This window comes from Lithobates pipiens, unplaced genomic scaffold (assembly GCF_037356315.1).
Source record: "Lithobates pipiens isolate NorthernLeopardFrog02 unplaced genomic scaffold, aLitPip1_a1.2 Scaffold_16, whole genome shotgun sequence".
Classification (NCBI taxonomy): Eukaryota; Metazoa; Chordata; class Amphibia; order Anura; family Ranidae; genus Lithobates; species Lithobates pipiens.
Window position 1 is genome coordinate 269864025 of NW_027507748.1, and position 23154 is coordinate 269887178.

The 23154-nt window shown below is 42.2% G+C and overlaps 1 protein-coding gene and 1 pseudogene across 2 annotated transcripts in view; one reads left to right on the plus strand and one right to left on the minus strand.

Moving 5' to 3' along the window:
- ACACA (acetyl-CoA carboxylase alpha) overlaps window positions 1-22161 on the minus strand; it is a 480408-nt gene extending 458247 nt beyond the window's left edge. The window contains exons 1-2 of one of the 2 annotated variants that reach the window (XM_077481395.1): window positions 22056-22161; window positions 4578-4821 (exon numbers count right to left, since the gene is read on the minus strand). In XM_077481395.1, coding sequence (XP_077337521.1) covers window positions 4578-4804 — 227 coding nt within the window. In that variant the 5' untranslated portion in view covers window positions 4805-4821; window positions 22056-22161. Of the gene's footprint in view, window positions 1-4577; window positions 4822-21928 lie in introns of both variants that reach the window. The other variant, XM_077481394.1, reaches the window with a different exon arrangement.
- Window positions 6028-6443, plus strand: LOC143982555 (large ribosomal subunit protein eL21 pseudogene; annotated as a pseudogene).
- Window positions 22162-23154: the final 993 nt, after the last annotated feature.

Genomic DNA, 23154 nt, shown 5'->3' on the forward strand with positions numbered 1-23154 from the left:
GCTCCCGCTGCTGTGTCTCAGCCAATGAGGAGGCAGAGACCCAGGAGAGCTTCTGCTCTTGTGCACATTGCTGGATTGAGATCGGGCTCAGACAAGTATTGGGGTGGAGAGTGAAGCTACACACTGAAGGTTCACACCTTTAGCCTTTACAACCACTTTAATCTTTTAGGGGGTATGCAACTTCTTCAACTTTTAATCCTTTTCTTAGCAAACTCATCCTCTGAAAAGACCCTAAACACCATGGGTCGAAACGCGTCAGTACTGTTATGCAATAGTCATTATTATATGCGGTGTATAACCCTTATGTTTGCAACCTCCTGTATTTGGCATGGGTATAATATATATATAATATATATATATATCTCCCCATTCAAGCTCATATTTTGACACTCCTGTAATAACCCAGCTTATCTTCCAATAAAGAATTTTTATTCTTTACTAAATGGTTATTTTTCTCATCATCGATACATAGCTGTCTAAACCCCGCGGGGCGTTTCCATTTTTTCTGCCCATATTGGGGTGAGCAGCACCTGTAGTATCTCTCCCTAGTTTGTCTTCCCTTTGCCATCTTTTAATCCTTGCCTATGTTCCAGTTTAAGCTGGTGGCATGATCGCAGATCCAGGTTTCCTGTTTCCGGGTAGCTCCATTCTATTGGAGCACCCTATGAAGTCACCCTTGCTTGCAGGGACTATAGTTATTTCTCCCCACACTGTGTGCATTAATAGAAACACACAGTCCCATAGTTTAGAATGGCAAGGAACTCCCCTGCTTCTCCCTCTTCCTCCCGTCTCCATAACCGATTGGCTCCAGACTCCACTGTTAAAGTGGTTGTTAACCCACAGGGTTAAATTTGCATTATCCTCTCGGTTGATTCATATAATGTCCCCCTGTGCTTTAAAAAAAAAAAATGCAGCTATATACCTGGTTTACAGAGCGCTGATTGGTGCTCACATGACCCGCCGGCTCTCTCCTCTCTCTGCCTGTCAGCTGGAGTGGGCAGGGTGGAGGATCCCCCCCTGACATCAGTCAAGAGGGGAGGAGAAAAGGAGGAGAGAGGCGGCCCTGTCAACTAAAGCTGTCATGCAAGAGAGAGGAGAGAGAGGCTTTGGGTCATGTGAGCGCCGATCTGCACTCTGTAAATAGGTATATAGCTGCAGTTTTTATAAAAAGCACAGTCACAGGGGGACAATACATGCATCAACCAAGAGGATAATGTAAATTTAACCCCTATTTGAGCAGCAGGAGTGGAGGGAGTGGGCACAGACATGAAGCTGACAGGCAGGGAAGGGAGGGGAGGGAGGAGAGCACAGAGGAGGGACAGGAGACACAGTGGATAATGGAGGCACATAAACTGACCACAGTGTTAGGGCTCAGCAGCCATGATAAACTGTGGTCAGTTTACAAAGGGGGGGGCAGAACCAGGCAGAATCTGCCAGTTATTTCAGGTATTACAGGGGGCAAAAATGACACAGCACAAGCACTATGCTGTATAAACATGCTTTAAAGGAACAAAGATCTTTATTTTTTTAGGTTAAACAACACTTTAACTCTTTCCTGGGAAGACCAGATGTTCAAGGAAGCAGCACTGAGAGCAGGATCCAGCAGCATTGAAAGTCGTGCTAGGGTAAGGTTTTTAACAAATAGTTTACTGGGGAATGTTTATTTTTATTGTGCTCAATGTGTTAGGCCCCTTTCACACATGCGGACAGTATGTCCGTATTTCATCCATCCGTTTGCGGATGAAATACAGACATACATGCATCCCTATGAGATAGCGGGTGTCTGCGGATTAACATCTGCAGACACCCGATATTGTCCGCCTCCGCTATGGTACGATTCTGCAGACGGAGGAAAATCCTATTTTTCTATCCGTCTGCAGAGCGGATCGGATGAACACAGACAGATGGTCCGTGCTCATCCGATCTTCATAGAGGAGAGTGGAGAGCTGACAGGGCGGTCCCTGCACAGTGTGCGGAGACCGCCCTGTCCGCCGCCGGCTCAGCGGGGACAACGGAGCGATCCCCGCTGAGCAAGCGGATCATCACAGGGTGGATCATTACTGATCCGTCCCATGTGAAAGGGGCCTTAAACTAAAAAAGGCTGAAGGTTTATATAAAAAAAAAAAAAAAAACACACACTTTTCCCTGCCAAGGCCCACTCCCCAGTTTGCATTTAGACATCCAAACCATGTTTGATGGTTTTTGAATTCATGATTAAAAACGCAAAGAGAAGATGACAATCCCCACAACGTATATTTTCTGATAGAGATAAAAAAAAAAAAAAAAAAATCTTTATTTTTTTCTATCTGCCAGTGTTTTCGTTTCTGCATATACACTCATGTACTAGTGTATACACACACACACACACACACACACACACATATAAATTACTGCACTAAAACAAAACATTTTCTTCATACAAGGGTATGCATTGTCCTATAGCAACATGTACCTGTGATCAGATCTGGCATAAATACATAAAAATGCTGCATGACTAGAAACTTGGCATTTTTTCCCACCCATGTGCAATAGGCCTATGGTAAATCTGAAGAACAAAACTTTTCTTTAAAAAAAAAAAAAAGTTTTGGATAGAGTAAATAAATAAGAGTTAGAACCCCTGTGAGGCTTTATTGCTGTATGTGACCCCCTCCTGAAGAGATTAACACTTTGTGTCCCAGTGACCAATGAATTTTAAAAAATGTTGCAGTTATCACTAAACAGTTGGTGAGGGGGAATCTCCCAACAGGGACATCTGTTTTTGTAATACCTCCAGTTAACTTCTCTTAGGCATGCGCACACTCCATTGAAGCATTTCATTCGTTTTGCTGCAATAGTCATAGACGGTGCAAATATATTTCCTGCAAAGAAATTTGCACGATTCAACACAGTGCTGACAGGGGAATCCCTCCTGCCGAGCAATTATCTGCTCCCGGTGAGGCGCAGGGGTGGGTGTGGAAAGCCATCCCCACTGGGAGAAAAACAGTGATTATTGCTAGCAGCAATAATCCAGCAGGCTAGTTGTACCCAAGTTGGTCAATCGATCAACTTTATACATTCACCTGCCCACATATAGTTTAAATTGAACTGTTTATGTCTGGCCTAAAGCCTAGTACACACAGGCCGTATGTCGGGCGGCATTAGACGGTTCAATAGAAACTGGCTGACAATCGGCCTGTGTGTACTGCAGTTGGTCCAACAAAAGCTAACCATTCATCCTTCTTCTGTCACAGGGGCATAACCGAAAAAAAAAAAAAAAAAAAAAAAGTACAGTACAGCGGCTACGACCTGAGATGTCAGGTTTTTTTTTTGTTCAGCCCTGCTGGATTGCACGATTAAAAAAAAAAAACGACTAGTGTGTACTGGGCTTAAGTGCCAGCAGACTTTGCTGTAGCATCACTGTTTGTATTCCAATTTGCAAGTGTGCACACATAGCTGATCATCATCTTTGATTTAATTGTAAAAACGGGGGGGGGCTGCTATTATTATTTTTTTTAAAGTCAGCAGCTACAAACACTGTAGCTGCTGACTTTTAATAAGGACACTTACCTGTCAACGTTCCCGTGATGTTGGCCGCCCGAGGCCAATCCGTCCATCGAATCAGCTGCCAGCGCCTCCATCCTAATGAAAGGAAACAGGTAGTGGTTCATTGCCTGTTTCCTACTGCGAATTCGCAAGTCGCGAGGCGCTTTGCGAATGGCCCCGTTGTTTTCTGGGACACACACACGTCCCAGAAGGCAATGGGGCCGCTCACCAAAGAGGAGGAAGCACCGCGGAATAGGAAGAGGCAGAGGCAGATTAGGAAGACTGCCTAGCAACAGCGTTTCAGGTAAGTGAAAAATTATTATTTTTTTTAATTTATTTTTTTTATTATTAATGCATTTTTTTTTGGGTGGCCCTCCACTATAATTTTATTAATGTCATAATGGATCTTCTGATAAGGCAGCTGTGTGACAGTATGCATGCTGACTCCAGTGTCTAGGGATAATAAATAAAAAAAAAAGTGGTTACGCTTATCAAAGTTTACATTAAAGAGGACCTGAACTCTTGAAGTAGCGCCCCTTTTCCTTAGACATAAGGAAAAGAACTAGTCACAGGTACTGCCCATGGTCTCCCTTCAGATGATCTTTTCCATATTGCTGACTTACCATGCCTTGTGTGGAGGTGACCATCGTGATAGAGGCAGGGTTTGCCAGCTCATGTCAGAGGCTAAGGAAGGCAATGAGCAGTACACCAATAACTTCACCAAATCTCTGTCCAAAATCTCCTAAAACTAGTAGTCAAAGACAGCAATGCCTAATATCTCACAATGAAGATATACAGCTAGGAGTCTGTAGCCACACGATTGCCTAAGCACACTCGCATACCACAAAGCACGCACAATTAACATTTTTAAACATTCCCTATAACAATGAAATCTTTATAGTTTAGGTCCACTTTACGTAGGACGTTGGTGAACAATACCTCTTTGAGGGGGAAAAAAAAATGTAGCATAGTTCTGAGCTTTTCATAGTACCTACCTAATCTTTTTGTATGTTATGTGCATAATATTTAAAAGGCAAGATTCATATAAAACCCACCTCATTTGCAAAGCGGAGTTATCTTGATAGGAGGATATTCCTATGTCAGAAAGAGTGTCTGAAGATATGGAACCTGGAGAAGAAGACCTGTCTCTATCTTCTAGAATGTCCACTTTAACCAAGGAACTAAATTCATCCTCAGAGTTGTCTTCTGACACGGAACCAATGATGAAACGAGAATGATTGTTCAAGTCCAGCAACTTGGATGGAAGTGGTGGTTCATCCATTTTTCTTTGGGGGGTGGCTATAAAAACGAAAAAAAAAAAAAAAAAAAAAAAAAATACATCACTTTAAATAGAGATGTCCAATGTTGTAAAAAGAAAGCAGTGTTCATGTAATTACAGAACACTTATCTTCTATTAAATTAAACTGCCTTTCAATACTTTTTAGAACACTGAATAGGTTCCTATGTTGTAGTACAGGGGTGATCAACCCTTTAAATGTCACTTAAAGTGGAACTTCAGTAACTTTCAACTTTCCATCTATTAAATCTTCTGCCCTTGTTTTAATTTTGGATAGTAAAACATTTTTTTTCTGACAGTAAATACCTTATACAGCCCACTTCCTGTTTCTTGTCTGGTCATTAGCCTAGGCTTATGACATCATGCACAGTTCTCTCTCTCACTCTTGTGAGAATTTGCCAGGAAGTGGGGAGGGGGGGGCAGAAGTCATAGGAGGGTCAATGAGAGCTGCAGAGCTGGAGGTGTGCCTCTGTGTATCTGTGTAAACCCAGGAAGTGAATAGACAGCAGCTTCAGCTGCCCACAGTTAAAATGGACGCAGCCAGACTCAGTGGAGAGAGATTTTTGCAGCATATTTGGCAAGTACAGAATCACAGTATATATAAAATAATATGCAGTGGTTGGAGGGAAGCTTCAGAATGACAAACATGTTTTTGTTACAAAATTATGTGAGCAGACTGTAATTCCTTTTTTTAAGAGACTTGGTAAATAGTCACGGTCCACAATAAGTGGAGCAGGTGGAACACAGGTCCATGTCAGCGCTGCATATGCAGAGTGGACATGAACCCTGCCCTCTCAACCCTATGAGCCCTCTGATCTCAACTGCCCAGACGGAAGGGTGCAGCGCAGTGCACCTGTGGCACCTGTGTTACCTGAACTTTGCCAGACTTTCCTGCAGGTGTGGTGCACCTTTCTGAAATTGCACCAAAACACTGGCATTCAGGAGTTTTGGTGCATTTTCAGGAAGTGCACCAAACTCATAGGTAATAATAGAATTCTATGGCTCAGTGCAGGTAACCCGTAGCTTTAAAGAAGCCTAGTAACTACCGAAAGAAGAAACATGCCCATAAATACACAGTGATTTTAGAATATAAACTCTTTCCACCGGACCCGGCCATCTTGCAGTTGGGGGCATTTGTTAGTGAAAAATTATGAACACAAAAGGCGAGGCACCCGTTATATGTTCTCTAGACCCCTCCGCAAGCATGGTCCGGTGCCACTGTCAACCTATATGCACATCTACAAGAAGGGTGATATTGTGGACATCAAGGGTACAGGCACAATCCAGAAAGGTATGCCACACAAGTGCTACCATGGCAAGACTGGCCGGATCTACAATGTCACACAGCATGCTGTTGGAATAATTGTGAACAAACAAGTCAAAGGTAAGATTCTTGCCAAGAGAATCAATGTCCGTGTAGAGCATATCCGCCACTCAAAGAGCAGAGACAGTTTCCTGCAACGTGTGAAGGAAAACGAGAGGAAGAAAAGGGAAGCAAAAGAGAATGGCAGCTGGGTGGAGCTAAAATGTCAGCCAGCCCAACCAAGTGAAGCTCACTTTGTCCGAACATTTGGAAAGGAACCTGAGCTCCTTGAGCCAATTCCATGAGTTCATGGCATAAAGTACTGCTATTAAAAATCTTTTTTTTTTTGAGAAAAAGGAATATAAACTGACCTTTAATAATAATCTTCCATTCAGGAATCTCCCTTGCTACAGATATTGCTGGCTGTTGCCGTCCAAGGTGAAGTGCAATTGGGATCACTCCACCTGTGACAGGAGACCGCACTTTAGATTTGGGGTCTCCAAACTGCAGCTAGATGTGGCCCTTTGCTTGCCTTTATCCGGCCCTTGGGGCACAATTCCTTCCACTGATATGAAGCACTATTCCTCCCACCGAGACCAACAATAGGGCACTATATCGTCCACCGATACCAATGATGGGATACTATTCCTCCTACTATAAAAAGGGGGAATACGCCTCTTCTTATTGACCACCAACCCCGAGGACATATTTATTCTCACTGATGCTGTGCCCGTGACATATTCTGCCCCTGCTGGCCACAATCCGGCCCTCCTAAAGACTGAAGGACAATAAAGTGGCCCTTTGTTTGAAAAGCTTGGAGACCCCTGCTTTAGAGCATCGGCTTATGTGGCTCTGCTCCCTCCGCAGTTGTGCTTCCTCTAGTGCCGGCTCCAATCAGAGCACTGATGCTCTGGGATGGCAGGTCAGAAACCCACGATCTGGGCGTGCCGACCCACCATCACAGAGCAGGAGGTCGTGGGCCACATCAGAGGTCTCCCCTCCACGATTGGGCACCCCTGTTGTAGTAAATACAGATTTCAAAAGTTGGAACTTTAATAAAATAGATTGTCATAAACAAATAAAATGTGCCCAATATGTAGTTATTGGGTCACATCTTGACATTGATTTTAAACACGCAGAATAATGAAAGAATATTGTCTGACCATAAATATATGGAAGTAGTGGTGTTGCAATGTCCTGATGGAAAGGTGGGAACTAACTGTATCTTGTTCTTTTAGGTTATTGCCTACCACAGCATTTCTCAACCTTTTCAACACAGAGGAACCCTTGAAATAGTTCTCCGGCCTCAGAGAACCCCAAACCCCCCCCCCCTCCCCCACCGCTAAAAATTAGAAGTCTACAACTCATGATACATTAGTGTGATGGTCAGTGAGAAGAATGGTCCTTACACTTGTGCTCATTGGGAAGAATTACCTCCTTAGGCCTCATGCACACAAGACGCAGGTGAAAACGCTGCTCAAAAAAAAGCTGAAACGCGCGTTTAGAAACAAACGTTTTGCCACGTTTGCATGCCGCGTTTAGCCGGGTTTGCGTTTATAAAGATAACATCATGTAGACCCTCCCCAAGCTTTCAAAGCATGTTTAACTATTTCTGCTATTTTGATCAGAGTGAGCAGCAGCAGCATAGAAAGCAGTTGTACACTTGCATTTGCCTCTCTTTCTGTGGTATATATTTTGAAATGGATTCCATATTGAATATATGTCAGGAAATGCTCCTGATGTTGCTATTGATGAGACAGCAACGTCGTCGCAAATTTCGTGAGAGGTCCAGAGTCAGAGCTCGTCGATATTGGACCCATCCGTTGATGGGACAGCGAATGTCCGTTGGATATTTCACAAACATGTATGTGCAGCTGCGTACCTACCCCGACAAGTTTTTTTCATTTTAGCCAGATGTCCATTGTAATATTTGATCTGCTCTTAGAAAAAGTACGACCTGGTCTGACATTCATGGACACCAATAAGAGAAACAGTGTGTCACCAGAGGAACGGCTGTTGGTAACGATCAGGTATGTGTATATATTTATAAAATATATTTATCTATAGATGTACAGATGAATTTTTTTCTCTGTCCTTTATTTAAAAAAAATAATGTCTATTTATGGCAAATTATCCAATTTTTTAATATATCTAAAATTTGTGCCAATTTTTAAAATGTTTTCATTATTTCTAATATAAAAACAATATTAAAATAGTTTTTGGGTTTTTTTTCATCTTAATATCTTTTTTTATTCATTTTTTCTAATTTCAAATTGTTTTATTTAAAAGCAAATCTATGTTAATTAGATTTTTAATAATTGTTTTAAATTTATTTGGACAATTTTTTTATACATTTTTATCGTGAAATATGTATTGATTAATATATTTTAATTCTTTGCTGCTGTATATGGTAGTATAATATTTTTTAATGCCTTATGAAAATATCCAGAATCCTAACCCTAACCATTCATCCTAACCCTAACCACTAACCCTAAACAATAACCCTAACACTAACACTAACCACTAACCTTAACACTAACCCTACCCCTAACCCTAAACAACCCTAACCCTAATCCAACCCTTAATCCTAAACAATAACCCTAACCGATAACCACTTACCATAGCACCCAACCCTAATGACCAAATGACATTGCCGCAGATGGTCACAGTTGACTTTGAGGCTATGTATCTCTGATGCAGAAAAGTGCATGACATTTTGCGACCCAAATTTGGGGCCCCCTATCTTGGGGGCACTTGGTGATAGGAACCTCAAATTTGGATATGTTGTAGTGCTCGTTCCACAGTGTCTGCATACTGAATTTGGAGTTCCTGGCAATAAGTGGCCCCAAGATATGGGCCCGCAAAATCGGGTTACAAAATGTCATTCTCTGATGCAGAAAAGTGCATGACATTTTGCGACCCGACTTTGAGGCCCCCTATCTCGGGGTCACTTGGTGATAGGAACCTCAAATTTGGATATGTTGTAGTGCTAGTTCCACAGTGCCTGCATACCGAATTTGGGGTTCCTGGCAATAAGTGGCCCAAGTGGCTTATAAACGCAAACGCGGCAAAACGCGGCACCCGCGTTTAGCATCTGAAATGTGGAAATTTTTTGCGTCTGAACCCTTTTTTTTTTGCTTCTGAAAAAATGAGGTTAAACGCAACTGCATAAAAAACAGCCAAAAACGAGACTGTGTGCATGGACACATAGGATAACACTGAATGAGTTCAGGGGCAGTTGAAAAGTGTCCAACTGCATCTGAACACGCGTTTAACAGCGTCTCGTGTGCATGAGGCCTTACAGATAGCTAAAAAGATCAATGGTGTCAGTGGGAACTTATCTGAGAGGCAGAAATTGCCCAATGCTGAAGGAACCCCTAGCAACCTCTGGAGGAACCCTAGGGTTCTATGGAACCCTGCTTGAGAATCGCTGATCTACTGACAGCCCACTGTGAAAATTAATCAAACATGAATTTTGTGTATTTTTTTTTTTTTAACAGAATTATTTTACTATGCAGGCATGTAAACATCCTCTTAAAACTGCAACATCACCTGATGGCTCTTAACATGCCATGGGCGTTCTGGAAGTGAGATATTTCTGCTACCCTGCCAGCTACCAACTATAAGAAGCCAGAAGACAATTTGCCCTGTTGGTATCCACCCATAACTGAACACGTCTGACCTTTAACATGCAAGCTGTGGATAAAATAATACATTTTAATAGCAAAAAAACAAAACAAAAAAAAGCACAAACTGCCAGACCCATAAAGTGCTTCTGCAACTGGTTAGAAAAAGGCCAGACATTAGATCGTTTGACATATAGGACAAATGTTATTTCAGTGTTTGTTTAATTTTAAGGAGCCCATACTTTGGGTGAAACAGTTGCATCATTTTGCAAATGGCTGCATGTCATGCACAACAATCTGCCAAAGTATGATGCAAAACGATTACAACAGACTTGCTCGTTCTGCAGAAAATATGGATTAAGTGGGAACAAAATGTTTTTAAACTCCATGCTTATAAAGGAATCTGTTAAAACTAAACTTCATTAGCTGTATGAAATTAACTTTTCTTGTTTCCACTCTAACTGCTATTGCTATCCTATTTCCTTATTCCCGAAAACCGCTGCACTCGCAGTACATGTATTCTCCGCTAAAGCATTGACCTTACTCCGGGGAGTAACCTACTTCTCCATTCCCGGTGAATCCGGGCTATAGGACACTTAACTGTCTAACCAGATAATTACTCTCTTTTGTGATCTGAATTGCATGATCCAGTTTTGTTCTAATTATGTTATATAGGGACTGAGTCCCAACGTTATTGCTTACATGCTGTTCACCAAATCTCTTTACTTACCTTATGTCTATATCGTAATGTGTAATTATTCTGTTACTTGCTAATAAAATTTTTGAACAAAAAAAAAAAAAAATGTTTTTAAACTCCATGCTTATAAAGGAATCTGTTAAAACTAAACTTCATTAACTGTATGAAATTAAATTAAATAGGTGGATGTAAAAAAGGTCTCCAAAGCATATCAGTTATCAAATGAAGGACCAGGTGTCCTGATGTAGCTATATGCATCTTTACAGGAATGGGGAGGGGGTAGGTAGCGCTGCCCACACTGTGGGCAGTGCCTGTAAGGGAATCTTACCTCAGCTACAGTGGATATAAAAGTTTACACACCCCTGTTAAAATGTCAACTTTATGTGATGTAATATGTAAAATGCAGTAAAAGTACGGAAACCTACATCAAGAAAAGCAACAGGCTTTGCACAATGGGGTTTGCCGCTATTTCAGTGCAATTTAGTGTGCGACAATCACAACAGAACCCCACCGCGTTTTAATGCCATTGGAAATAAAAGGCATCTGAACAGGCGTGGTGCGATTTGTCATTTGAGCAGAGTGTTTTGAGATAGAGGGCAGAATCATGGCGATCCTGCCTGGGATCTCAAACGCTCAAGTGTGAACGGGGCCTTAGGAGTGCTTTGAAAGTTTTATATCTACTCAGACTGGGCTCTCATTAAAACATTCACAAGGGCAAGCAAATACATGGGACCAACCCACAAAAGGGAGGAAGCAGAACAGATGGAGGAATATATTTATCCCATATGTAGCAAGAGTGACAAAAATTCAGAAGGGCTGCTTCTGTAGGGAGTGTGGAGGTGTAAGGAGCTCGAGTGTTGGAGTCCTTTGTTCCGTGTCCCTTCTTTCTTTCCACTCTACCCTACCTACCCTTCCTTTTTCTGCATCCTCACCTTACTATTCTTCTTCACTCCCAATCCCATAACCCCACTCTCCCTCCCTTTTTTGTTTTCTTTTTAATTCCCTCACTGTGGGTGTGAGGAAGTGGTCTTGTGTGTCATTTGAGGTATGGTGCTATATACCCCCTTTTTTATGGTATTGGTGCAACACAGATTACATACTTCATATCCTCTGGAACATGAGGCACACCTTTCGTCTGTCTATTAATACTTTTTCTTTTATCACCTAATTCAATGCCCTGGGTCCATTTAGGTTTGCATTAAGCGATACTCTGTTATCTTATGCCCTGTACACGCGGTCAGACTTTGACGGAAAATGTGCGATCGGATCTTGTTGTCAGAAATTCCAATCGTGTGTGAGCTCCATCTGACTTTTTCTGTCGGAATTTCCGACACACAAAGTTTGAGAGCAGGATCTAAAATTTTCCTGACAACAAAATCCGATCGTTTAAATTCCGAACGTGTGTAGACAGTTCCGGCGGACAAAGTGCCACGCATGCTCAGAATAAATTACGAGACAAAGCTATTTTCTACTGCCCTCTTTATAGTCCCATTGTACATGTTCTATGTCACCGCGTTCTGAACAATTGGATTTAACGACAACTTTGTGTGACTGTGTGTATGCAAGACGGATTTTGTAGTCAGAATGTTCTCCAAATGCCATTTTTACTGTTTTGGCATGTGTCGTTTGCATTGTCTAACTTCTTTAAAAAAATTATAATAAAAACCTATAAAAAAGTAACAAAAAACTCATGTGTCTTAGAAGCCCAGCTATACTCCAACAGGCTAGAAGTTGTACCATCCTAAAGACCTTACACCCAAACCTACTTGCTACATGCAGTGAAGTGAAGAATGCAAAGACCTTTACATTAGGGAGATAAAGTAGCCTTTCAATAAGTGGCTGGAGCTGCTGTGCTTGTTCACGTTGCTGGGAAAAAAAAAATAAAAAAAATCGGGTTCAGGTAAGTGAAGGGGGGGGGGGTCTAGGGGGCTGATGCACTACAGAAGGTTTTTCACCTTAATGCATTGAATAGAAAAACCTTGAGGGTTTACAACCCCTTTAAGGAAAAAGGGACATTCAAGGACAAATTGGGTGTACAATATCTAAAGAGGTGACAACTGGTTTGCAAGAGGTGTGAAAGAGGCCATCTACATGGTGGTCCCAATAGCCCAAACCAAATCTTATATGCCCTTTTGAACTGGAGCCCCCTGAGGCCCTCTTGAACAGCAAACCTGAGAAGATTCACTCTTCTTAACCCTCTAGCAACCTTTCCCTCATCTACTCTTCCACACAACCGCGGTGCATATATAAGAACTTTCAATTATTAGCCTTTGTGGCATTAGCTGACAATTTAATACTACCTGATGTCATAACATCCTCTGACGTATTCCATCATGTACTCTTTGCGTGTGCGGGTTTCATTTTATTTATGTAAGTGGTCTTTGCAACTTATGGTACATTTTAAATGTGCACCACTTTCTGCTGTTTGTTTAAATACATTATAAAAACTCAATAAAAATGATTGAATAACAAACAGGCCATCTACGTAAAACAAGCATTTTTACTTCCGTTTGTTGCAGCGTTTCCATCATTTCCTAACTGATATAAAATGAACAGCAGGGAAAAAACGGAGTACTGGATAGCAGTAATATACTGATGGAGGTTCTAACATTCACTTTAAAATGGTTGTAAATCCTTTCAAACATGCAGTAAAGTGACTATCCTCAGGTGATACACAGAGACTAAACAAATCCTCCTACATAAGCTGTACCCGTTTATCTGCATCCCTTTCTTCTCTACATCCATTCAAAGTGCTGAATTTATAAAGCTTATCTGAGAGTTCAGGGAAAAAAAAAAAAAAAAGGAGGATAGAGAGCTAAAGTTACACTCTGCAAAGCTCAGTGAAGGGAGCTCTGAGAGCCAATTGGAGGAAAGAGGTACAACCCCCTCCACACAGCTCACAGAAACAGAGCTGAGGCTGTCAATCAAATGGAGGTCCCTCTCCTGTCACCATTTTTCTCTTAGTGTCAGGAAAACTTTTCAGAAGTTACTTATGCTGATAGCAGAGGACCAAAGCAGCAGATAAAAATAACACTTGGTACTCTGGATTGAGAACACTATAGAGGGATAGGCTTTGTTTGCATTTAATGTCTAAGGTTTACAACCACTTTAAAGTGGTTGTAAACCCTTACAACCACTTTGACCTACAGGTAAGCCTAGATTAAGGCTTACCTGTAGGTCCAAGAAATAGCTCCTAAACCTATACGGTTTAGGAGATATTTACCTGAAGACAGCCACCGCACTGGGTAAGCCGCAGATCGCAGTGATATGCCGCCAGTGTCGGCTCCCGTGTGCATGCGCGGGAGTGACGTCGTCGCTGCTCTGGCGAATCACAGTGCCGGAGCAGCGAGACCCACCAAGAAGATGGACGCTTGGAACTACAGGGGACAGCGGTGACATTGCTGGCTCCTGTGTCAGGTAAGTGACACATAAAGGACTACTATGCGATGCATAGTAGTCCATTATGCTTTACCTTTGCAGGGAATCAAAGAGGAAGTAAACTCATCGGGGTTTACTTCCTCTTTAAGGAAGACATTCACTATAATGTATGTGAGCTGTAACTGTATACTATATATTTACCTAATATTGGGCTCAATTCATAAAGAGTTATTTTCCTCTGAAAATCTAAGAAAACGTTAACTCCTAGCCTTTAAAAAAAAAAAAAAAATGCAATTAACAGAAAACGCTACTAAAATAAAGCACAAAGTTAATTCATCAAAATGTGAGATATTTCACGCAAAAAACCATGTGGCATGTTATCTCATGATGTAATATTTTTTGGAATGGATACAGTGCAGAAGGATTAGAACCACTGTCAGTTTTTATTGCTAATAAAGGAGGTAAAATTATTTAACTCACTATGTCAGTGCATATATACACACACACACACACACACACACACACACACGTCATTACTTTGATGTTTAATATTGGGCTTATGGTAGTAGCCAGCTGCCCTAACCCCCCCCCCCCCCCCCCGCCAAAACATTTTAAGTTTTTTTTTTGTGGGGCGATTCAACATCTGCTAAAAGTGATCCCGACGGTGGATTCGCCACAGGATCACTTTTAGAAGCAGTGGGATAGGTGACTCTCCTACCACTTTCCAATCATTTCCGGGTTTACCAGAGCCGTCGGTAAACCCAGATGCGATCTGATCCATCGGATGGATAGGCAGGAAGTCGAGTGAGGGAAAGATGGCTCCCACTCAGCTCTATGCCCTGGGAAGACCAGAGCGACCTCGGACGTCATTTTCAGTTCTTGGGCTTCAAGAATTTTTTTTTAAGTCAAAGTGTCAAAAAAAATATGTTTTCTTTTGTTTTCAAAAAGGTAAATGAGAGATAAAGAGGACCTGTCATGCTTATTTCTATTACAAAGGATATTTACATTCCTTGTAATAGGCATAAATGTGATAATAAAAAAAAAAAAAAAAAGACACTGTAAAAATAAAAAATGTACAATAAATACGAAAAATAAATTCAATTTAAAGCGCCCCATCCCTCTGTGTTCGTGCGCAGAAGTGAACGCATGCAAAAGTCACGCTTGCATATGTAAACTGTGTTCACTTCACACCACCTCCTCTGTAACTCTAAACAAGTAACCTGTAAAATAAGGTGACATATCTAACCATGAAGTCAAAGCAAGATACACATAACACCATCAGAATGCAGTTCAGGTAGAGAATAACACTTCATTCAAAACTCCAAACAATCAGCCACTTTCCATCTATGTAGTAAGAAGAGACTAATGCAGGCCATACACGGTCGAATTTCGAACGAATTTTCTTTTCAAAATCAGAAAATGTTTCTTTTGTGATCCGATGATGCCACCATTGATTTTCGAAATTCGGCCGACCAAGCCTTCAATTTCACCTCATGTTGCTACAGAAAATAATTTTCTTGGCTGGGAATCTTCTTTTCTCTCCGTACATTTTCTTTTCTTATTACGTTTCTCGCACGATTCTCCCATCATTGATTAGAAAATCGTTTGTTTTTCTAAAAATTTCCAACATGTCCGATTCCTCAAATTTTATTTCCGCACGAAAATCGGCTGTTGCTGCAGCCCACTAATGGTGCGAAATTCATACGAAAATTCTTAGATACGATTTTGGAAAGAAAATTCTTTCGAAATTCGAACCGTGTATGGCCGGCATAACTAAAGGGAAGAAAAAGAGAAGAAACTGGAAGAGACTCGAAGCAGGGAGGGAGGGGGAAAAAAAATAAAAAATAAATTATAAATCCCGTAGTGAAGAAGATGAACATCAACCAAGGTAGTTAGCATATTTTAGCCATCTGATGCTCATGAACCAAACATAGTTATTTCCTCATAGAGAGGACAAACATTCCTTAGCCGACAAAGCTTGGAGTACTTTTCAGGTTAGTGCTGCGCTAAAAGGATTAGATGCTCCGTCCTATTTATCGGAATCTCCCTAAAGGGGACACAGACAGCAATAAAAACCTGACAGAGGGTCAATCCTTCTCCACTCTATCCAAAACTAAAAAAAAAAAAATAATAATATGTTTTGCCTTCAGTTATACTTTAAGTAAATCAACCCCAATAATTGTGTGTTTTCTCTGCTTTACTGTTGAGAAACCAATCCAAGAAGGTAGAGACTCCTCCAAATTGGCTGTTATATTTTTACATTACTTAAATACCTCATGCCTGGACCACTACTTATTTAACTCTATTGCAGTTATTTATTTATTTTAGTAAATTTACTTTAATGCCATTTTATGAATTATTTACCTCATCTTTTTGATTTGTGGGGTAAATAACTCATGAAGTGATAGTGAATTGACATTTTTAGCATCTCATGAGATAATTAGAAAAAGAAAAAAAAATGTGTCCAGTGATTCATTTATCTCAGGAGATATTCTTTAGTGAATGAGCCCATTACGAGGAAATATGATGCAAAAAAAAAAAAAAATAATATTTATAAGCAATAAATGAAAAAGGCATTCAAAACCAACAATGGGCAGATAAAGGCAGAAACATTATAGTATAAATGCCAAACATAAGCCTTTGTGTACACTACAATAGCACACACAGTTATACAAGGAAACACCTTTGTGTGGTTTTCTGCAGTTTTATATATTAGCATTGCCCATGGCAAACAACCAACCAGATGCAAGTTGACATTTTATAGATTAAGGTGCTTCTATATTTTAACAGACATAGCAACCTTCAAAAACTAATTTGTGCTACATGTTGGGCGTGGCTTAAATGGTGTGGTTTACTAGAGTCTGAGATAACATTACTACATTCTGCACTGTAAGTTAAATAGGGAATATACAGTGCGGAGTATGTGCAGGATGGTGTCAGTAGTTCTTTATTTTTATTACTATTTTTTTTACAATTGTATATTTTAAAATTATTTTACAATTGACTTTTTTCTTTTTCACAATGATGGGGGGGTAGTGGACAGTGTCAGTAGATCAGTGTGTCAGTTTTTTGTTTTATCATTTTCTAAATTTTTTACAATTTTGTTGTTTATATTATTTTAAATATTTTTTCTCACAGTGCTTCTGGGGAAGAGGTGGAGAGTATGTGGCGGTGATGGTGTCAGTAGTTTTTATTTTTACATATTGTTTTTTTTTACAATTTAATATTTTTTGTTCACAATGCTTTTTGGGGGAGGGGGGAGGGGCAGTGGACAGTGTTGGTAGGGCAGGGGGTGTTTTTTTTTCTTTTATATATTTTTTTTATAATTACATTTTTTTTATTTTTATTTTTTTTATAATTTTTGTTTACAATTTAATTTTTCGTTTTTTTAATCAACCCTGTTGGGGGGGGGGTTGATGCTGTATCAGGGGTTTAAATAGACCCCCGACATCTCTTCTTTGAGAAAGACAAAGGGACTGAGGACAGAGATTCCCCAGTCCCTTTCTCAGCATTGAAAATGAATGGATAGAAGACAGCGGCTCCTGTCCATTCATAAACCGGGCATAGTAACACACAGGTTACTCTGCTCAGTTTTCGCAGGACACAGGGGGGGGATCTCGCTCACTGTGTCCAATTCAGAAAAGGCAGGGGGCGGTAAATGACTGGTCCCCTCCTCGTCCATCCTGACAGATAGCCAGAGCCGACAGGAGAGGAGCGGAGGGGATCCGGAGAAGATGGGGGGGGTGAAGGAGGATACAGGGAACAGCCAGGGATGATCGGTGCAGCAGGAGGGACAGCTGTGTTCACCAATTTCCCTGTATAGGTTTTTAGCCGACAGCCGCAGGAGGAAGAGAAGGAGGAGCGACTGTCAGCTATACAGGGAGATCGTTGTTCACAGCTATCCCTCCTGCTGCACCGATCATCCCTGGCTGTGAACCAGGGGATCATCCAGGATCAGCCCCACAGCCAGGACATCAGGCAGCACTTGCGGGTGTCCAGGAGCCGCCCCCAAAATGTGGGAGGCTCCCACACCTTGCGGGAGACTTGGGATGTCTTGTACCCAGTACAGGTTTACTTTGACAATTGCCAGGCTAATGTGCCTACTTTGCCAATACTTACCTAGCACCTGATCTAATGACAGAACATCAGTTAAAAAACAAAAAAAAGAACTTCCAGGCATGGGGCCTATGTGACTCTCTCTATCTTTCTACCATTCAGCACATGGTCCTGAGTGGCCAATTGCCAAGACAGTGTTTTCATATGGAGGCAGGGATGATATGCTTAGCCCCATGCAAGTTTCAAGTTTTAGTCAGCTCTGACTATAGGTCAGGTGGTGGGGGAACACTGGCAAAGTAAGGGCTAGTTTATTCTTGCTTCAAAACATGGCTTTGGACACGCTTTGTTAAAGCTCTCTGAACGACAGTCAAATTTCACGTCACTAAATAAAATGGTTAGCTTAATTCCTGTTTACACCTTGCTTTTGCTTGGAGCTTCAATTAGGCTTTGGTGGGGCTTCCATGAGCTTTGCCATAGACTTCTATGGAGGCTTTGAAGACAGAACCACTAAAGCGACATGGGGTATAATTTTAGAAGCCAAGCTGAAGCAAAGCAAAAGCAAGGTGTAAACAGGATTGTAAGCTAACCGTTTTATTTAGAAACAGGAGCTTTGACTGGCATTCAGAGAGCTTTAACAAAGCCTGTCCGAAGCCTTGTTTTGAAGCAAGTGTAAACTAGCCTGTAATGTGTGTTGAAGAAGAAGCAAGTATAAAGAAGCCCTAAGAGTTGGCACCTCCATGGCCACATATGAGTGCCCCCATCAGTGCCGCCTTATCAGTGCCCATCAGTGAAGGAGAAAACGTACTTATTTACAAAGTTTTATAACAGAAACAAAAAGAAAAAGTTTCGTTTTTTTTTATTTGTTTAGCAAAAAATAAAAATCCCAGAGGTGATCAAATACCACCAAAAGAAAGCTCTATTTGTGGGAACAAAACGATAAAAAATGTTGTTTGGGTACAGTGTTGTATAACTGCGCAATTGTCATTCAAAGTACGACAGTGCTGAAAGCTGAAAATTGGTTTGGGCAGGAAGGTGTATAATTTCCCTTTATTGAAGCGGTTAAAATGTTCAAAAACAAAGTCTGATGTTTATTATATATGGAACAAATAATGACGGATGCCAATTCAGATGTTTTGTGTACCATCTATGTTTTACTTGTCTAGCTGGTGATGTTTGTTTTTGAAAATACGTCAATAAAATGTTTGTAAACAAAAAGTCAGCCCTATAGCAGTTTTACGGCTTCATATTAACACTTGTGCGCCGGATCATATATATACACATATACACACACAGACCAATGTGCCCACCTCTGTATAACTAGCCAGGTAGACTCTTAGGCCTCTTTCACACCGACGTGCCGTTCAGGCCCGCCTGTCAGTTTTTCAGGCGGACCTGAACGGGTGCTCCATAGAGCTCTATGGAGCGTCGGATGTCAGCGGTGACATGTCCGCTGACATCCGACCCGCTCCGATCCGAAAAAGTGTGACGGAGGAAAAAGCTATTTTTCCATCCGTCTGCGGATCGGATCGGATGACGACGGGCACTGCGGTCCGTCGTCATCCGATCTCCCATAGGGGAGAGCGGCGCTGTGACAGGTCCGTCCCTGCGCAGTGTGCAGAGACAGACCTGTCATCTCCCTGCTCAGCGGGGATCGGCGGAGTGATCCCCGCTGAGCAAACGGACATCCACGGGGCGGATCAGAACTGATCCACCCCGTGTGAAAGGACTTAGTTTATGAAGGATACCAACCAGGGGCGTTGCTAGGGGGTGGTTATTGAGAGTCTCTTGCCGCAGGGTCCCTGCCTAACCTGTTGCGGGGGGCAGACTGGCTGCATGAAAGAGGCGGAGGAGAGGAGAGAAGTGAGCGGGCGGACGAGCAAAGATGACATCAACGCTCTCTGACCAATCCACATCAAAGCTCGCCCCTGATACCAACCAATGTGCCCACCTCTGTAACTAATCCAGTAGGCCCTTAAGCTTCTTTTTTTTTCTTCTCATGCTAATCTCAATGAAGAGTTTACTAAAGTTACGAAAATTCTCACACGACAAAATAAAAATTCGGAAGTGATGTCATGTGTTGTAGTGTATTTGCATTGTATTTTCGAATGACAACTGTACCGATTGAGGCTGGTTTCACACTTGTGCGATCACAGACATCACATGCAATTTGCACGGCACTGCTGTGCAGAATGAAGAAATGTCCTCAGCACACCAAGGATTCTTGGAAAGGATCCAACGCTTTATTCCGTGGTCCCAAGGGGTCACCTGCGTGGCTCCAAAACATTGCTATATATTTATCATGGGACCACAGAATAAAGCTTTGGATCCTTTCCAGGAATCCTGATGACATTTCTTTACTTTGATTATGCAGTTTTCATCCTATGGTTATTACAGTACCCAGCATCCCTGAACAGCCGGTTTTCTTGAATGTGTGCATGGGGAACATTGCTGTACTGATCACATGTGATGTGAATTCAGTCATACAAAAGGCAAGGCTGAAATCGCATTGCTTTTACACCAAAATGGTGCAGGACCCTTTTATTTGGTCCGCACTGGAATTGGATCACATGGGTGTTCACACCTATGCAATCCGATTCCTGCACAATTTGTCAGTTCGCACTGCGATCCGGGGGGGGGGGGGGGTCATTAACTTTGCATTGACACCCGTAGCAGTTCGCAGCTGGAATCACGCTGGTTCCCGCATTGCATATATGTGGACCGTGACTAAAATGGTAAGAGGAAAAATGTTGTTGTTTGTCCCATTGGATAATATCGGGATGAACCGTTGTGATCGGCTCTCAAAAACTCTATACTAATGATCAGGTTATCATACGACCGCTTCGAACAGCGGTATTTTTCGTACCATTTTCAGGCCATACACTAATGCCCCCATCCACATGATCCAAAAATCAGACGACAGATCATCCTTTTATTTTGCATGCTAGTCGTATATCGAACATGAAGAACGTACTAAAGCTATGAAAATTCTCGTACGACAGAATAAAAAATAAAATAATCAGAAGTGATGTCATGTGTTGTGGTGAATTTCTATTGTATTTTCGGACGACATCTGTACCAATTAAAAGAAAATCGTACGCTCTGGTGTCGTACGAGAATTGTTTTTGTGCATCTATGATCGGCTCTCAAAAGCTCTGCACCAACGATCCGATTATTGTACGATCACTTCAAAAGAGGTATTTTTCGTGCCATTTTCTGATCGTATGAACAGGCCGTTACACTAATGCCCCCGTCCACCTGATCTGAAAATCAGACGATAGATCATCCGTTTATTTTGCAAGCTAGTCGTATATCAAACATGAAGAGCTTACTAGTTATAAAAATTTGCATACGACAGAATAAAAAATAAAAATAAAATCAGAAATGATGTCATGTGTTGTGGTGTATTTCTATTGTATTTTCGGATGACAATTGTACTAATTAAAAGAAAATCGTACGATCTGGTGTCGTACGAGAATTGTTATCGCGCATCTCCAATCGGTTCTCGAAAGGCTCTGTACCAACGATCCAATAATCGTACGATTGCTTCGAAAGCTGTATTTTTTGGGATATTTTCAGATCGTGTGCATGGGCCCGTACGAGAATGGTTTTCGTGCATCTCCGATCGGCTCTCGAAGGCTCTGTATCAACGATCCGATTATCATACGATCGATTTGAACACGTTATTTTTCGGATCGTGTGCACGGGCCATTCTTTTATGATCAAGTGTGACTGCAGTGTGTGTCCCCAGTTGTCATACTGTCAGGTTTGTCATGTGATCAGGAAGGTGTCTCCTTGTCACGTTGGGGGGCAGAGGTGCCACCAGTCCAGCACGATGATCGGAGCATCCCTGATGCAGTGACACGCTGATGGGGCGTGACAAGGGAGACCGTGTGCTCTTCTCTAGGCTGATCATCACCCGGCTCCTGGCCCACAGATGATGATCACACACACAGCCCACCACCATTTATTTATAATGATGACACACTTTCCTGATCAGCCCCCTCCCACCACTGTATATATTATATATATGACAAAACAGAGCTACACACCTTCAGGCCAAACGGTGAGAGAACACACAGAGCTGTCAGCACAGAACACACAGCACTTTCCCCAGCCATTCATCCCCATTAATTCCGATCCTGCCGGGAATTATCCAGCATGACGCGGTCTGCTCACCTGAGATCACACACACAGTCCAGGAGGAAGTCAATAGAAACAGAAGCAAGCCAAACACAAGATGCTACTCAACCGATTCGGTACAGGTTAATATATCCCCGCCCTCGGGTCCGCCTCCATTCACGGCAAGCCCCGCCCCCCGTGTGTCAGCCTCAGCCGAAGAGTGGTGTGATCGGGGTTACTTCAGTGCGTTCACACTATAGCTCCGCCCCGGGAACCGGCGAGCTCTCGGGCGCTGATTGCTCAGGATGGGCCAATAAGAGGCCGCGCTGAGCCGCGCCTACATCCATCGTCCGAGCTCTCGGAGCCAGTGTCCCAATGAGAAGCGGTGGGCGGGGCGGAGCTGTCATCCTGCCCTAAATATGAGTCGCCCAAATAGCTGCCCTGTGTGACGTCACGTGTCTGGTGGAAAGGTTACTTGGGTGTATGTACACACTTAGGAGATCGGATGTGATCAAAGCTGAATTGTATACAAATGAATGGAGCGCCTATAGATCTCTGCATTGCAGAGTGTGTGACCACATCCTGGAATCCCATTCAGAAATCACATGCATTAATCAATGTCCAATCAGGCAAAAAAAAAGGGCAGCGTTTGGTGCGCATTTCAAGCACCGCGAACAAATGCGCTGCCCCTGCCGGGTGCACTCAGGACACGTGCCATTGGCTTCCCAAACGCATCTCGTAAACGCAGCACGTTTGCGGCCATCCAGCTGCATGGGAACGCCTGCACTGCTTTATGTACATTCCAACGCGTTTGGCAGCCCTTCGACATCAGCTGACTGTCAGTACCGGAGCACATAGACGTTCCAGTGTGGAGCGCTCCTGGAGGAATTGTTTTTTTTATGCCACGTGCGATCAGTTGCATTTATAAACGCATATGCAAGAAAGATGAATGTACTTTAATAAGCCTCGTTTACATCATTGTGATGCCTTCACGTGCGTTTTAACTACTTCAATAACGGGCACTTTCACCCCCTTCCTGCCCAGGCCAATTTTAAGCTGTTAGCGCTGTCGCATTTTGAAGGACAATTGGGCGCTCATGTAACAAACACCACCAAAAGAAAGCTCTATTTGTGGGAAAAAAAGCACAGAAATTCGC